General features: G+C 38.2%; 1 protein-coding gene across 2 annotated transcripts in view; it reads right to left on the bottom strand.

The window, feature by feature from the left end:
• The window catches only part of TDRD3 (tudor domain containing 3), a 104,269-nt gene that overhangs the window by 51,324 nt on the left and 34,070 nt on the right, over positions 1–18,875 (bottom strand). The window contains exons 2-3 of one of the 2 annotated variants that reach the window (XM_068675856.1): positions 12,614–12,698; positions 9,474–9,539 (exon numbers count right to left, since the gene is read on the bottom strand). In XM_068675856.1, coding sequence (XP_068531957.1) covers positions 9,474–9,539; positions 12,614–12,698 — 151 coding nt within the window. The remainder of the gene's footprint in view (positions 1–9,473; positions 9,540–12,613; positions 12,699–18,875) is intronic. The other variant, XM_068675863.1, reaches the window with a different exon arrangement.

The raw sequence follows: 18,875 nt of genomic DNA, 5'->3' as shown, positions 1-18,875 counted from the left end.
AAGAATCACTGTAACCCACCATATAAAAATCCTCTTAACTTGGCCAAGTTACAAAGACACGTGAAAGCAACGTTAGTATTTAAGTTTCCAAGTAGCTGTTCTCACTGAGCACAATGAAGAGCTACATCAAAACCAGTAATAGCAAGTTTTTACATTCAAGAGAGTTCATCAACCCAAAGTTAAAAGCTCTCTAGACCACTCTGCAGTACTTGCTCACAGCTCCTTCAAGCCACAGGTTTCACACTGCTCTCTTGCATTTTTTTAAGATGAAAATCATTAGATTCTGGTAAAATAACCATGTTGCATAATCCCAAAGGAAGAGTAAACTACAACTGTACTATCTGGAACATGAATGAAAGCATTACTTAAATGATAATATGGGATTATATAATTGCAGAATCACCTAGGTTGGAAGAGACCTCCAAGATCACCTAGTCCAACCTCTGACCTAACACTAACAAGTCCTCCACTAAACCGTATCACTAAGCTCTACATTTAAACATCTTTCGAAGTCCTCCAGGGATGGTGACTCTACCACTTCCCTGGGCAGCCCATTCCAATGCCTGACAAACCTTTTGGTAAAGAAGTTCCTCCTTATAACCAACCTGAAACATCCCTGGCACAACTTTATCCCATTCCCCCTCGTCCTGTCACCAGGCATGTGAGAGAACAGACCAACCCCCACCTCTCTACAGCCTCCTTTAAGGTACCTGTAGAGAGCAATAAGGTCACCCCCGAGCCTCTTCTTCTTCATGCTGAACGAGCCCAGCTCCTTCAGCCGCTCCTCATAAGACTTGTTCTTCCGACCCCTCACCAGCTTCGTCGCCCTTCTCTGGACCCACTCAAGCACCTCGATGTCCTTCTTGTAGCGAGGGGCCCAAAACTGAACACAGTACTCGAGGAGAGGCCTCACCAGAGCCGAGTACAGGGGGACAATCACCTCCCTAGCCCTGCTGGTCACACTGTTTCTGATACAAGCCAGGATGCCGTTGGCCTTCTTGGCCACCTGAGCACGCTGCTGGCTCACATTCAGCCGACTGTCCACCATCACTCCCAGGTCCTTCTCTGCCTGGCAGCTCTCCAACCATTCCTCTCCCAGCCTGTAGCTCTGCTTGGGGTTATTGCACCCCAGGTGCAGGACCCGGCACTTGGCCTTGTTGACCTCAGCCCATCGGTGCAGCCTATCCAGATCCTCCTGCAGAGCCTTCCTGTCCTCGAGCAGATCGACACACGCACCTAACTTGGTATCATCTGCAAACTTACTGAGGGTGCACTCGATCCCCTCATCCTGGTCATCGATAAAGACATTAAAGAGGACTGGCCCCAGTACTGAACCGTGGGGGAGGGACTGCACTAGTGACTGGCCTCCATTTTGGAGGATTTGACTCCGTTCACCACAACTCTTTGGGCCCGGCTATCCAGCCAGTTTTTAACCCAACTAAGCATGGTTCAAGCCATGAGCAGCCAGCTTCTTGAGGAGAATGTTGCGGGAAACGGTGTCAAAAGCCTTGCTGAAGTCAAGGTAGACCACATCCACAGCCTCTCTCTCATCCACTAAGCGCCATCACTTTGTCATAGAAGGAGAAAGATTGTGTACAAAAAAACAGTTGCTCCAAAAAGTATTTGTTAACTGGACAGGCAACTGCACACATACTAATGAATAATCTTAGTTTTTCAATGTGAAAAGTACAGTATCATCTTATACAATACACAGTATTGTGCTAATGACATTATAATATTCATACTGAAAGTTTAAAATTTATTTATGTGAAAACTACTAGATAAATCTGAATTCTTGACCTTGAAACGGGAGAACGAGACAAAGGGTAGTGACTGAAAGTTGAGGTTTAATGAATTCAAAAGCAGAAGTAAGGCATATATGTTATCAAGTGATAATGAATTTCCAGAGTAAGTTACTTTTTTCTATAACACTATTTTAAAATACTTTTAAAATTTTATAACTAAAATTTATTTTAAATTGGTGCCAATCTGGAATGTGAAAGATGATAGAATTACTTTGTTGACAGCCTTTTCAGTTTCCTGATTTCAGTACATCACCCTTCTCTTTGATGTCTTTTACTGACTACAGTAATGTGTTTCTTTTTCATTCTACTGAGATTTTAAGTGAAGTATTTGTCAAAATCATTCAAGTGTAGACTTTTAAGACCACCTTCATAATTTCAAAATGAAGTGCATCTACTTACTTTAAGAACCATTTGTCAAGCAGACCATGATTAGACAAAGCCTAGATTTCCTCAGCTTATATTTGAAGATGAAACCTCATATAAGAACATACATGACTCTTGTAAAGAAGAACAAAAAAATGAATACAGTATAAACAAATATCCACATTATAATGTGATACAATGTATTCAGGTCTTTCTAGACACAGTTTAAATAGACTAAAACATAATTTACTCATATTTAGTTAACTCATAGGCTTCTTCCATACAAAGAAACATATTTAAGTACTTCACATTGTGTTCAGAAAAGAGTCTGCAATGTTAACTACGCACTCTGACTGGAGGGGGCTAGTAGATCAACTGTTGGATATACTATGTAGAACAAATCAAAAGCCCTTCCAGCAAATCCTGAAAGTCACTAGAACTATTTAATACCAGTGGTCTTCAAACAGTACTTACACTTGCCACAGGGTCAGCAAGTTAAGGCATTGCCGCACACAAACAGGATGGCAGCAATTATCCTTACAACAAGAGATGTTCCAGATCAAGCTAGAACCAGAAGCATACTAACTTGCCAAAGTACTGTGATCGAGGTAGAAAATCTTCTAATAAATCAGTCCCTTCTGATCTCAAAGTTACAGATGTAAAATCTGAAACAATTCCCAACAGCTACCTAATGATTTTTACGTAATGTAACAACTAGACTATAACCTACTGTTTTCAAAATACTGCCTGCCTAGAGGCATTGCTTTGACACACTCAACCTCATCTGAAAACTAAAAAGTCAACCTTTCACAAGGACTTTGCTATATCTATTATATCTAGCATTATCTACTTTTTCTCAAAAATACAGACGGAATCATGCCTCTTTAAAGCTCCTGAAATAGGCATTAGGAGCTAAGAACACCATCAAAACACTGAAAAGGTGAAGAGTTCAAGGATGAGAGCTTAGACTATCACTCAGTTCGATCTGTCAGCATCACTGCATGCACAGCCACAAGTACCTAAGCCTGTCAAAATCATCTCAATTATAAAAGATCGATGAAAAATTCATTTTTGACATATGCAGCTTCGAACACAGAGCAATCACTCTCAATGGAAGCTAAATACAAGCACGTCAAGACTGAAGCTTTTTAATGCGGATCAGTTTTAACTGGAACAGCGAATTCAATCATGCCTTAAACAAAATAAAAAAGGCTGTAGGAAACGATGACATTCACAATCAAAGAGATGGTAGAAGGCAACTAAACACTGTTAGTTATACTAATGTACTGGCAGAAATTGGGAAGTGTAAGAGTAACTTAAAGCAAGAATTAAAATATGTAGCAAGTTATGTTCTAACAGCTTACCATCAGCCTGTCAGCATTTGGAAAGCATTTCTCTGATGTCAGAAATGAAATCCTTTCTGAACACTCATGGAATGAATGTTTCAATTGTAATGGAGCATACATACTCAAAAGAAAACGAAGCTATACCCTAAATGTAACATCATTACTAAATTGTACATTATAACTTGTTATAACAGACTTCCTTGCATCTTCATTACATTAAAAATACCTCACATATATGCATGGCATACAGTCATCTGGATCGAAATGCGAGGGTTCAGCCTTCTTAAATCCTATGCAAATGTGGCCATCTTGTGGTTAATGGTGGTTATATAGATTTTTAAGGCCACGCAAAACAGATATAAATGAGCGAATAAAAGATTTTTGTGTATCAGTGACTAAAGTTGACAATCACCTATATGGTCAACTGCCCACATCGTTTCACATTTAGACTCTATTATGTCTTTTATGAAAATATTTGCCTATCGTCTTAATGCTACAAATCAAAGTTATTTTCCATGCAAGATGAACAACAGAAATGTGTAATTTTTCTTCCCTCCTGAAGCATTTCTGAACCACAGGTACCTTCTACTGAGAGATTACACAAAGAATTATTTTTACACATCTCAAAATAGGCAGCAGCACTTACTAAGTAGGCAGATTTGCCTAACTTCACTAAATGAAAACTGTACTGTTAGGAAAGCAAAGATCAGTGTACTATCTACTAGTTTGTGCTAAAAGCTATAAAAAAGTAATTCCCAGACTTTTTCTTTGCAGTCCATACTTCTTTTATAAAGCTGGAGGATTACCTTTCTCCAGCAAAAGGTTTACAGAGTGTTTTTTTTTTTTTCTAGAATAACCACCTAAAAGCTATGATTTAAATAAAAAAGTTGATTAAAGTAAGACCAAACTAAATTTTAGCAGAAGTTCACACATAGAAAGTCCAATCTCCTTAGCAGTGTCAACAGAAGCAGACAAGTTTGGAATTTAAGAAATAACAAAACAAAAATGAATGTGCGCCACAATTTTCCTTCATCCCATTTTCTCTGGCTTCTCAAAACCCCCATCACCGTTGCCAGGAGTTATCTACAAAAAAAAAAAAAAAAAAAAAAAAAACACTTTTTCCCCGTTTGTATTTTCACTCTTTATGACTGAAAATGAAAGGAATAGATACACACTGATTTCTCTCAATTACCTGACTATATGGGAAATAGAAGTGCCTTGAATCTAGCAAACTTGAATTTTAAAAAATTTGGATTGGATTGGATTCCTGCAGCACACAATCCTACTATCCAGTCTTCCATCCCCATCAACAGTAAGACAACCCCCTGCAGAAATATATCAAGCTCTATTCACTAACAACAATGACAGATGCATTAAAAAAAAAAAAAACTTTAAAACTGCTACAGGGAAAAGATGTTCCAGAATATTATTGCACTGATCATTAAGCATCTTTTTTTTTCAGTTTTTAATCTAGATTTCTTGACTAGTTTAAATCAATTTCTCCACCAAAAATTCTCTTCCAATTTAAACTAATCTTACTCCTCTTTTATTACTTCCTTCTTTCTGATATGCTTACAAACTCTGTACCTCCTCCCTGATTCCAAGTTTGCTGCATGGAAACATACCTTCCTTTCCACTTCCCACTTCTAGTAATACTCCCTTGTACCCACAGTATCTCAATTTTACCTTTCTCAAAAACAATGACCAAAATTATACAATCGTCAGCTGCAACAAAACCTCTGCAATGTCTTCCCAGATGTGTCTCAGAACACATCTTTATTCCACTTTCCTTTTCGCAGCCGCATTGCACTGTTTACAGCAACTTCTATAACCAAGTTTCTCTCCTCTGCATTGACTCCCAAATGAGGGAGTTCTAAGCCTACAGCAGGACTGTCAGTCCCCAAATATGTGATTTCACATTTTATACACGTAACTTTTGCTTACTTAGACACAGTAATCACAACTTTCATACACCTTCCTTATTTTGCCACAGAAGTTAGAATATCCATACTGAAAATGGAGGCAAAGTATCAAGCTAGGAAAAAAAAAAATAAAATCATTTACCTCTTTATTAAATATTTCATTTAAAAGCTTCTTTTATACTGAAATCCGTGAGTCTGGATTTTAAATCACTGAAATCACATCATTACTCTCCCTAATCATTACTTCCCTTTTATCACTCTTTTCCTTTTTCAGTGGACAATTTTAGTTCTGAACATATACTGGATAACCTTAAATTAAAAGTCTGTTGAGCTACACATTAGTTGCTTATCCTCTAGCTCAGTAAGTCAACATAAAATCAATCACCAACCATTCTTCCCCAAACACACACACACTCCTCTTTTAAAATATAATAAATTTTTCACAAATCAACAAAACATCTCCAAGCATAAAGGTCACACTTGTAAGTTTTTCCTACAATCTACCAAAAAATGCATAATTTCCAACATCTTTTGCAAGAACAGCACTCTAAGTGTTGTCATCTAAGTGCAGTGACTTGCTTTTTACTTTGCGATCTGAAGCACTCCAAAAAACAAGGTCAAAAAACATTTCCAATATTTCCTATGTCTGCAACACACTTAAAATTGTTTGTTTAGTCAAAACTGCTAATCTAAAGAAGTTCAGTCTTGTATTTCTCACTGGAATTCTAAACGAACAACATTAAGTGAAGAGACCTTTTATGAATGTGCCATCCAACATTTGGAGCTCTGGACAATGTACATAGGTACATGAACTTTACATTCTTTTTTTACTGGTCCGATGACTACAAGACACCATACACATTGCCTACCTTGAATAGCCACAGAAATGATTTTACAATAAACTAATATCAAGCCTATGTTTTCTGTTAGTAATTAAATTGCATAGGTGCCATACCCTCCTACCCTCAAGCAAATCAGCACTCCCACCCAACTTGGTGTTATCAGTAAACTCATACTAAGAGTGCACTTGATCCCCTCGTCCAGATCATTGAAAAAGATACTAAGCAGAATTGGCCCCAGTACTGAGCTCTGGAGAAACTGCTAGTGACTGGCCTCCAGCTGGATTTAATTCCATTCACAACAACACTTTGGGCCTGGCCACCCAGACAGTTTTTTACCCAGTTAAAAGTACAACCATCCAAGCCATGAGCAGCCAGCATCTCCAGAAGGACGCTGTGGGAAACTGTGTCAAACCTTTAGGAAAGCCTAGACAAACAACACCCACAGCCTATTCCTCATCTACTAAGCATGTCACCTTGCCCTAGAAGCAGATCATGTACATCAAGCAAGACCTGCCTTTCATAAACCTGGGCCTGAACACCTGGCTGTCATGTATGTTCCGCATCATGGCACTCAGGATGATCTGTTCCATAGCCTCTACTGACAATAAAATGGAGAAGTTACTAAGTATATTCTCAAGTAAAAAGCTGAACAACTACCTCTAAAGAAACCCAACAGTAATCCAACAAACCTCTGGAAAAAAAAAAAAAAAAAAAAAACTATAAAAATCACTTCCAACTGAAAGTATGTTTCAGTTGGAAACTAAAATAGCAAAACTAAATATGAAAAGCATTATAATGCACCCAAAAATACTTGGAGAATTATATTCATCATAGAATGGTTTGGATTGGAAGACACCTTACAGATATAGTTCCAAACCCCTTGCCATGGGCAGGGACTCCTCCCACCAGACCAGATTGCTCAAAGCCCCATCCAGCCTGGCCTTCAACACTTCCAGGGATGGGGCATCCCTGGAACTTCTCTCAGCAACCCATTCCAGTGCCTCACCACCCTCATAGTAAAAAAAAAAAAAAAAATTACCCTCATATTAACTAAATTTGCCCTTTTCTAGCTTAAAACTGTTACCCCTTGTACTATCACAAAACCTCAGAGTAAAGAGTCCTTGCCCATCTTTCTTATGGGTCCCCTACAGGTACTGGAAGGCCGCTATAAGGTCTCCCTGGTGCCTTCTTTTCTCCAGGTTGAACAATCCCAACTCACTCCCTCAGCCTGTCTTCACTGAAGTGCTCCAGCCCCACTGTCATTCTTGACTCCCCTGGACTCATTACTAGCCCCATGTCCTATAGGACATACCTAATATGTCCACGTACTTCTTATGCCGGGGGTCCCAGAGCTGAACCCAGTACCCTAGGAGGGGTCTCACAGAAGTAGAGCAGAGGGGGACAATCACCTCCCTCAACCTGCTGGCCACGCTTCTTTTGATGCAGCGGCTTTCTGGGCTGCAAGCACGTATCACCTGCTCTGGCCCTTCAGCAACCAACACACCTAGGTCTTTCTCCTCTGGGCTGCTCTCAATCCATTCCCCGCCCAACATGTATTTGTACCTGGGATTGACCCGACCCAGGTACAGAGCATTGCACTTGACCTCGTTGAAGTATTTAACCAAATGTGGTTAGATTTTGTCAATACTACATGATCTGAAGTGCAGAATTCACAGAATCACAGAATTTCTAGGTTGGAAGAGACCTCAAGATCATCGAGTCCAACCTCTGACCTAACGCTAACAGTCCCCACTAAACCATATCCCTAAGCTAAATTCAGTAATACTCAATTAAGCAACTGCGAAATGAACAGTGTAAAAACAGGTGACGAGAAGTATTTTGTTTGTTTTCCATACTTCAAAAACAGAATGCTGATGGGGAAGAAAAATATTCAAATCACAGATATAAGAAAAAGCCTAGATTTTTTTTTTTAATTTTTCTAGGTGGAAAAAAAAAAGCGTTAAGCGCTGAAATATCTTTAACTGTACGTTATTCCAAATCATATAAAGGTAAACAATCTATCAGAATTAATTCATAAACTAACACCTTGGGAAAAAGGAAAAAAAAAAAAAGAATAATATTTTGAAGTAGCACTTGCAAAAACAGTTACACACAGTAAGAAATAAAATTAATAATACTTCTTCCAGGAAGTTGTTTTAATAAGTAATGGGTTTCATGCATGGACCGCTGTCTGGCTAGCCACTATGAACTATCACCCAAGCATGGTATCTCTCAAGTGGTCTTTTCATAGCTGACAATGATGTTCCTCTGTTGTTGTTACAGAAGCTTGTGGTGTATCAGTCACCACCCCATTCGGACAATAGCATCAACAGAAATAAATCCAAACAGCTCTTAAACAGCCTCTCTCATCAATCTTGCTTTCTCAAAAGAATGCTGCCTTGATTTATTGCTATAGTGAATTTCAACAGTAATGAAATATGTTTCTCAAGAACCTTCACATCAAAAATACAGATCATCAATACTGGGAAATTAGGGATAATGATTTGAATGGAGAACTACCACTAGCTTTAAAATAAAAACTCCTTCATTTATCCACTCTCCTAAATGAATATAAGGAAGAAAACAGGAAGGGCACATACCAATGAGGTCAAATTCAATTTTTTTTTTATCTAAACATACAGTGTATATGTCAAAAATCTGGCATATCTAAACTTTGAATATAATACTATCCTGTGGAATATAAAGCATTGCATCATCTGACATGGTTTATCCACATAACCCATAAGCTGTACAACCACAGGTAAATGACAAAGTTTATAACCTTAATCGTGTTTATCTGTGGATATTGTGAAGACAGTATCAACATTTATCATTGTGTATCATAATTATACAACTTTCCTTTATTCCTAACCTGCTTTGCTGCACTCACAAGAATAAAGAAGAAAAAAAAAAAACTTTTGATACTACATCAAGATCAAAGAGGTTCAACTGTTTCTGAGCAAAAAGGAAGTTGTTAGGATCATTCATGTTTATTTAAGCATTTCAAAGTTCAGAAGTAAAACGTCTTCATTATAAAGCATAGTGAGCAAACTAATGTAAATATATTTATTGTATAATGCACTCAAATATTGGCTTCATTTGTATGTTGAATAATGACAAAAACAGACTAACGCAGTAGAGCAGTCTGTCATCACACGGAAATCACAACAAAAGAAGTGAAATAATATTGTCTACCTTTTCCACCTTTCCACCATTGATGTCACTGGGGAGGAATTTCTTGCCAATAGTTCTTAAATCTGTCTGAAATTAACAGAGAAGACAAGAGAATATTAACCTAAAATATCCCATTTAAAAAAAAAAAAGTATTATAAAAAGCAAAAAGCGCATTTCTTCTATATTGCCAATCACTTGCACAGTATTAAAAAAGTCCCTCTAACCTCTAACCCTCCATATAAGATGAAAAAAAAAATTCAACTACTTAATTTTCAACACATTTTCAAAGATAGTTAAAAATGCTTTTAATTGTTGAAAAGAAATGACTAAGTAATGCTTATTTATTAGACTCAACTCTGATGTTTAATACAGGCAAACTTCTTCCTTCTTCATCTGGCACTTAAGAGAAAAGCATTTTTAATTTTTGTGTTTTTACACATACAAATCCATCATAAAAGGTTGAGAACATTTCTGCAATTAAACCTAGAGTAAAAGTCTACATCACATTTCTATTAAATGCTTTTCACCTTAAATGTCTGCCTGATTATTTCTTTTGGAAGTGAGGTAAACAGCTACGTGACGTTATTCAGCAACTATGCAACACAGCTGTTGATGGCATTTAACTGAAGAACTCATATGATCGAAGGAATAAATCTCTACAAAAACACCTTCCCCTAACCACAGTTTGGACAAGCATATCAATCAGGATGATGCATGACAAAAGGACAGCCTGGATGGCTTATGTGTGCAGCATGTTAAAAAAGGAAATGGAGTAAAAACTAATTAAACTTTACACATCAAGTTTTTGCAGAGGGACCTGGACAGGTTGGATCAATGGGCAGAGGCCAATGGGAGGAGGTTCAACATGGCTAAGTGCTGGGTCCTGCACTTTGGCCACGACAGCCCCATGCAACGCTACAGGCTTGGTGCAGAGTGGCTCAAAAGCTGTGCAGAGGAAAAGGATCTGGGGGTGTTGGTTGATGCTTGCCTGAACATGAGCCAGCAGTGTGCCCAGGTGGCCAAGAAGGCCAACGGCATCCTGGCTTGTATCAGGAATGGTGTAGCCAGCAGGACCAGGGAGGTGATCATTCCCCTACACTCTGCTCTGGTGAGGCCGCAGCTTGGTTACTGTGTTCACTTTTGGGCCCCTCAGTACATTGAGGCCCTGGAGCACATCCAGAGCAGGGCTATGAAACTGGTGAAGGGCCTGTAACACAAGTCCTACAAAGAGAGGCTGAAGGAACTGGGATTGTTTAGTATGGAGAAAAGGAGGCTCAGGGGAGACCTTATTGCTCTCTACAACTACCTGAAAGGAAGCTGTGGGGAGCTGTGGGTTGGCCTCTTCCCACAGGTAACTAGTGTTAGGACTAGAGAGAATGGCCTCAAGTTGTGCCAGGGGAGGTTCAGGTTGGAAATTACGACATATTTCTTCTTAGAGAAAGCAGTCAGGCATTGGAACAGGTTGCCCAGGGAGGTGGTGGCATCACTGTCACTGGGGGGTGTTTAAGGAAAAGGTTGGACGTGGTGCTTAGGGACATGTTCTAGTGGGTGATAGTGGTGGTAGGGGAATGGTTGGACCAGATTATCTTAGAGGTCACTTCTATATGAATCTTAATGATTCTATAGTGCACTTATATTTCTTAAGACTAAAAAAAGACAAAAAAAAAAAAACAAAAACAGTAGTGCAGACTAAAACACTTATGTTTTCTAAATTCCTTGGCTTGAAATAATTTTGTTTAAAACAACGTGCTGCTGCAGATTCCTATATTGAAGCTAAAACCCTGCTTATTTATTCAGGTCACAAATGCTTCCTTCTAAAGAAGGGGTAAGCAGAATTGCTACTAGAACTTATACTAACTTGCCATTAACATATACCAATGAACTACTGTATCTAGAACTGAGTAGCACTATATTTTAGCATGTAAAATGCTGCAAGCAAGTGCTTCATTCCATTTTTTTTGGCTGAGTAACACTGGCATCCTGTAGAGAGTAAGAATAATTGTAGGGATGCTCTGCAGATATTCAGAGTGAATACAGTAAAAGAGTGGATAGATGTTCAAATCGTTTTCTATTGCAAAACACAGCCATAGAGCGATAAAAAAGCACATTTGGTTTTCAATCTGAGCCCACATGATGAAACCAATCTGTCATCTGTCAGTTATTTATCTCTGAATAGCACACAAACTTCTATAAACTGTTCTGCAATGTTCCGTATCCATACAACTGACAAGTCTCCAGCAAGATGCTTTGCAACCACAGCAGCAGGAAGGAGAAAACACTTCAAGTCTGTTGCAAGATCTTATACAAAATAAAACCATTTGAAGAACTGAAGGAATGTTTATGTCCATTTCATACTTATTTCAGCAATTCACAAAAACACCTAAACTGGCTTCTTTTGTCCAAAATTACTCTAACAGTTAATGAGAGGTATCAGTTTTTGAGAGATGGAATCTAAACTCACTTTTATCCTGTCTTTCAAGCCACACCACTTTTCCCTAACTTACCCAACAGGCAACTTAATCTTCTGGGCATCAAAACAACTGACAATGAAAAAACATTGATAACCAATTAAACTGGCTTTGAACACTGGCATAACATTTTTGTTTTATTGTGATTTTGATTATCCATCAAACAAGCTGGAAATGCAGTACTTATTTGTGAATTTCCTTGTCAGCAGAAATAGTTACGACCAATCCAGATTTCTACAGTAAATCCAGCAACTGTTTGTAGTTACATAAAAATGTACACATCGCATGCTTTAAAGAACAGCATGCCCAGAAGTCAAACTAAGGATGTTTTACTCATCCCAACAAACTAATAGCTTGCACTATAATTTCATGCTCATGTCCATACATAGCAGTCCTGATTTTATTATTGCTTGCACTTTGACTTCAGATTTAAATTTGAAACAAAAATATTTTCCTACTACAAAGCATGTTCATTTTTCTCCCCCCAGGTTTCACAGTTTGGAATAGAGGTCACATCCACATAAAATTAAGAAATAATTCATATATGCCAGGAGGGAGGAAGGCACCTTGTCCTTTACATAAATCACACAGACAACTGTATATTTAATTAGCCTCACACACTTATACCTGACCCTTTAGATATATTGTTTTTAGCATGATTTGTCAGAAAAAAAGTTCACAATCATAACTTACATTAAGGGCAACTAGGATAATGTCATTTGTATTGACTTTTTCAGATGAACTTATACAAGCTTCGATTCCTTCATCTGAAAGATACCTGTTAAAGAAGAAAATATATATATTTATTAGAATATCACATTATTTATATAATAGTCAAACATTTGTTTTGCAGGTAAAGCTTATTGTTAGCTTCTATTTTCTATGCTAGTGAAGCATAGAAACAACTACTTAAAAAAAAAAACTTCATGTAGTCAGTTCCATTATACTGAGGTAAGATTAAGAGAATCATTTTTTCTTTTCACAAAATAACAGCAACTATTTTCAACACATACCCACAACCAAGATTACAGGAACCTGGTTTAAAAAAAAAATAAAAAAAATCAACCTCTTGGGCGTTACTCAGTATTATAGTGACATACTCATGCATTTGTAAGGAAAAAAATTATCAAGAAAAAAAAAAAACAAACAAACCACATCTGTTTCTAAAGAGCATGATGACACAGTTAAACGCTCAAAGGCTGGGCAATACAATACCACCAACCAATACAATTAATAAATAAAATTTGTTCATCTGAAAACTAAGGAACTTAATCCATTACAAAAGGATTTGGCTAATAAATTCAGAAGGGCTGACGATGTCTTGAGGTCCCTTCCAACCCCTACAATTCTGTGATTCTGTGACCTGTTATGACTTCCAAAAACACTTAGCAAAAGATGTTTTTAGCTCAACTCGAGTGGTCAGAAATTGTGATATTTGTTATTTATCTTGCCTCCCTTATTTCAAGCCCCTGCTTTCATTCTTACATAGCTGGCTATCTGTTTTCTCTGCAGAGCACTTAGTTTTCCTTTAAACATCACAGCAATCATTCAATAATTGATAATTGCTAGAAACTGAACCTGAAACACAGTACTTGCCCAAATTATATTCTCATACTAACTACCTAACAAGAAACCACCATTTCTCAAAGAACAACACAAGATGTACGAAAGAAAGCTTAATATGCTTTAATAAATATTAGAAATATGCACTCCAGAGTACTTCAAGAAATACTTAAAGAAAACAACATCCAGGTGTAACATATAACTCTAATATAAACACGTGAAGGAAGAATCGATAGACCTTTTTAGTTCTAGCCCAGCTCACAGGAACAGCTCCAGCCCTGACAGCGTTGCCAGACTAATTAATGATCCCAGCTGAGCTCTAACCCAGACACCTGAGAGGAACTAGCTGTTCCCGTCAGACACTGACATCTAGCAAGTCCTGAGGGAACAGAATACCAGCAAAAAAAAAAAAGGCACTAAAGAGGGAGGGGGGAGAGAAAAAACACACGCATATATAACAACGTGAAAGAAACAATCCGATTTTTCATATAGAAGGCACACACTTGAGAATAATAAGGTGGCAGGATTTGTTAGCCTGTGCAGAACACAGGATTTCTCAGCAGTGTCTTGGATCTCACGTATTGCCACCTGGGAAGACACGAAGTGGCAATTCCTACCTGGGATTAGCAGACAGACCTCATTAGCTGGAGTAGGCGTAAACTGGGACACAATTCCCACTCTGCCAGGGGAAACTACAACAGGTATATCCTAGAGGGAGGACCCTGTAAACCACAGTGGAAGCCTTGAGTAATTACAACAGACTTCTAGAGAGAGAAACAGCACAGAAGATACAAGTTTACCTCCTGTTATCTTCAGTACAAAGTTGAATATCAGCTGTACCAGGCTGGGAATACAAAACCCATGAGCTGAATTCGAGACAAGATGTGGAAACATTCCTCCTCCTCTGCAAATTAAGTAATTCTTCAGTTTCTGCTGAAACTAGCAGAACTGCAATTCTGTTATGAGCTACAGTCTCGTACTTAGATGTAGGCACTAACATTTTCCAGCAAGAAAAAATATATATATTTTTAGCGAGTAAACAACAATCTGACCCAGAATTAAATTTTCCCGAGATGGGATAAAATTGATTACTTCTGCCATCATAAAATTCGCTGCTGAGTCATGTTGCAATTTCTCACTTCAAAGTGAAGACTGAAACAGTGCTGATAAAATCCCACTCTGCTTTAGTCCAAATTTTCAGTTTATAACTTAGCAGTTAGTTTGTCTCATTACTTCAGAGGGCTGTTTTGAGCCAGGAAAGATAAATACACACAAACAGCAGAAAAGGCCTTTCATTTTTGACTTACACTAGTTTAAGCAACAGCATTTTGGAGACACATTGCCCACACCTGACTGAAACCTCCATCAGAGTTACAGAGGCACCAACCTGTAACCAAATGACATCTGCAGACATCTGCTGCCCTGATAAAGCAAGCACAACAGCTTTTCAGTAAAAGCATGAGTTAAAAGCACAGTTTTTAAATTAGTTAAAAAAAATAAAATAAAAGCTCTATAATCATCAAAGTGGGGTGATATTTTAAAAGCAAAAAACCACCACCCTAAACTATACAGGTATTCATTATTGAAAAAATAAATTAAATACATGAGAGCAATTCTCAGGAGCAAAATTACTTTCAAGAAGAAAGATCAAATCAGTAATTATCTCTGCAAAACTGTATTGAAGAACTTCAACAGACACAGAAGAAAATTTCTGAACTGGAAGCTTTTCAGGTGTTGCTTCTGTGCAACAGGGACAAAGTGCAGATATCACCAGAAATAAATGGTCAGGAACTGCATAGGGAACAAATTGTAACCAGAAAGGCTGTACACACTAAGTAATCAAAACATACATTTCTCCTACCTTGATAGAAGCCTGGAACTAGGGTATGTCAGGCCAATCTTTCCTACTTTGCCCTAGTAACTCTCTTATGGACTGCTTTATACAAACAGTACTCCAAATGCACATCTAGATTTTCTTCAAATTTTTGCAGAAAGCTCTTACTTAAAATAAAAGAATTTGTTCTCCTTACCCTCTGTTTTATCTCCTGTAAGAACTACCTACGTTTTAGTTTTGAATATTTCCTGCTACAGGTCCAGAAATTATTTCATTTAAAATAAATAAAAGGAGTATTTCTAAGATTTTTTTATTTTAAAGTAGATGCAGTTGTACAGGAAAACATATATCCATATTTCTCAAGCATTAAAAGGGAGTTACAACAGGCAAAATTAGCCCTTCAGTAAGCATAATCCTCAAAATATATGGATTATAAAGTCTGAAATTCTTTTTCCAGACTCCAGAGGAAAGAGAGTTCCCTTTTCCATCTGCTCTTAATGTGCTGTGATGGGTATGTGATGGGTAACGTGCTTAATGGGTATGTAATGTGCTGTAGGTAGGACCTTTATAGCAAAAGGTCACTTGATCTTTTTGTTCACTCTATTATAGAAAAGAAGAAAATCTGAACCTGAACCAAACCCAAAATCAGAGAAAAATTCCTCAGAAGTCAGAGAGAACAGCCCTGGAGATCAGTGCCTCATTGCCTGCACCCACGTTCTCTGTTCTGCACATTTTGCAAAATACCACGACCTAGCACAACCCCAGATAATGCAGGGGGAACGACGAAGTGATCCTATTACACTAACCCAATGCATTTCTACTGCCAAGGGCTGGGAGGCAATCCTAATCCATCCATGAACTGTCTCACCCTGCTGGAACCTGCTGGTGAACTCAGTGCCCTGGCTAATCCCTGCTCTGCACACCTCCATCCCAAGACGTTTCTTCTCCCTTTGCTTTGAAAAGGAAGGGGGCACCGGGAACAACCTGGCACATGAATGCTGCTGGTACCACCAGCAGGTTTCCCTTGGGATTTCCTCTGAAGAAGCATATCAGAATTACACAAATTTGCTTAAGGAGAAGGAGCAGGTAAAAGAATGGTGAAATAAATGACCACGAAGTGTGGAGTAAAAAAAGCCGAGAGTCACAAAGCCTTTTAAAAAGTAAAAGTCTAGCCAGCAGCTGGCCACTGACATCTTACACTGACAGCAAGGAGACAAATTATTTCCTTCACATGCAATGCAGATAACACTATCCTTGGGTGATGAGACTGAAAGGCTTAAAAGGAGGCAACTAGCTTCCAGCTGGCAGCTTGAGTTTTGGCTCCATCCACCATACGCTTAAATAACCTAACACTATTTTTGAGAAAATTGTGTTTGTGGGTGTGTGCACACGTGTAAATCACTGAGTTTTTAAGGAACTGGTAACGGTAATCGCATAAATTGCGACAACTTTTTGTTTCTAAGGAAAAAGTACTCACAAGGCTTGTACAGCCTCCGAAGTTATAAACTGAGGTAATGCAGACAATTGTATTGATTTCAAAGGAATTGTGCCAAGTAATGCTGTATGAGTCACACAGGGATTTTGGGGCTTTCAAACGTTAATACATATTAAAAAATACGAAATAAAATCAGTTTACAATCAAATGGGCTCCAAGCTGCTTCATACAGCTGAGATGTTTATCCATGGATCATTCTCTTGGGAGAGGAGACCAGAAGAGAGAGGAAACACAGCAGGGAGAGGAAAATAAATGCTTCTACTGTGATTCTTCCACATTATGTTTGCCGAAACCTGAGGGATATTTGTCTCACATATTCCTCCCCCACACATCCAACTCGGCTCATCTGAGACACGTAGCAGTGCAATCCTCTTAGCAACAGCTTTCGTCAGAAGAGCATCTCCTCTTTAAACTAAAAGCACCTGTTCTTACAGCTCGGGATGAGCACTGCAGCCACACTATTATTAAACATGCCATTCGTAATGCATCAGCATTTTCCATGTGAACCATTCACATATAAACCCCAATCTGCAATTTTTCTGTCAAAATGTTCGCTATAAGCTCCTATAAAAAATAGTTTCTGTAATTCTCCCTAATGCACAGAAAAACATATTCTGACTCCTTCGTTCCAAGCATGGTATCACCCTAACAGCCCCCTTTCTTTCCCATGTTACAAATACCCATTCTCCTTTTTGATATTTCCCGTTGTTGGGGGCTGTAATTCTGTAGTACGAGTCACAACTGCATCTCTAGCTATCTCATTTTATCCTCTGCTTTACTTCATCAGGAACAAATCACACCTGACATGCCCTGCACAGACAGATTTGTTACGGCTACACTATTACCACCTGCATAAAAGCAATCCCTGGTATCAAGTAAAATGCATTTTTGCTTGCCTGCTCTGTACTGCTGGATCAAATACTCTGTGCCCACACATGTGCATGTGCACACACAGAAGTTTTACAATGTTTAATTTAAAAGCTTTATTCTAGAATTAAATCCACCTAATATGCAATTTTCCTAATGCACAAGCAGCTTTCTTGAAATGCTGGGTTTGCTACTTGCAATTCACAGTTCATGGGCAACCAAAAATCTTCAGCTACCTTCAATCCTTTTCCTGTACCGCATTAGAGAGGATTTCTAGAAAAGTGTATTTTCCTCCTATCTTCTCTATAATTAATGTTTTATTAAAGGAGAAACTTTCTTTAGGGAAACAAATAAGGGAAAATAACATCAATAAACATGCTGTATAAAATTCACCTATATCAGATTCACTTCTGTTCATAAAACTGCTGTGACATTAGCAGAAAATGCAAACTGCCTTACCAGTATTTCTTGTAATTCTGTCAGCCACATGAAACAATCCCGAAGTTTCATTATATGTAAATGTAACATTGCTATTTTCTATGTGTGTGTACACAAAAATCAGAATGTTCCTTCCATTGCTTCCCACAGAAAACAGACTTATACAATCATGCCACCTACAAGGTAATCTCTTAAACCAAAAATATTTATAGAGAGCATTCATATTTCTCATACTTAGTAGCACCACGAGCAATGAGAGAACAATTTTCACAAAGCAAAGTGCAATTTAATGCACTTGTGGGAGACCACCACTGGGTGCCACTATTGCTCCACAGCAGAGCACTACCTCTTACACTAGCTATTTTAAATTTGTAGTACTCTTTTGATAGGGTTTCAAAGTGTTCTGCTGAATTTCGGTTGTATAAAGGAATTAGACCACAGTACTACAAATTTTATTGAGGGACTATCATTAAAGCTGTTTAAAAAATTACAAAACACATTTTGAAACGTTATTACAGTAAACATGAAAATCAGATTTAAAAATCAGGCTGCTTCTTGCCCCATAACCTGCATAACAACACTGGGAAAGCAACTGACATTCTTCTTTCTTTAAATAAAACGCTCAGAAGTTGAAAGGATGGCGTAGTATTATGCAAAGTACCAGTGAAAATAAAACAGAACCTAAAAGGTGAAGAACGGGGAAGGTTTGAAAGGGTTCAAACATTCTGCCAAAATCAGGGCAGACTTCTTCTTTCTTT

The sequence above is a fragment of the Anas acuta genome, chromosome 1 (assembly GCF_963932015.1).
Source record: "Anas acuta chromosome 1, bAnaAcu1.1, whole genome shotgun sequence".
NCBI classification, from domain to species: domain Eukaryota; kingdom Metazoa; phylum Chordata; class Aves; order Anseriformes; family Anatidae; genus Anas; species Anas acuta.
Note: the sequence above shows the minus strand (reverse complement) of the source record. Positions and strands in the feature narration are given on the sequence as shown.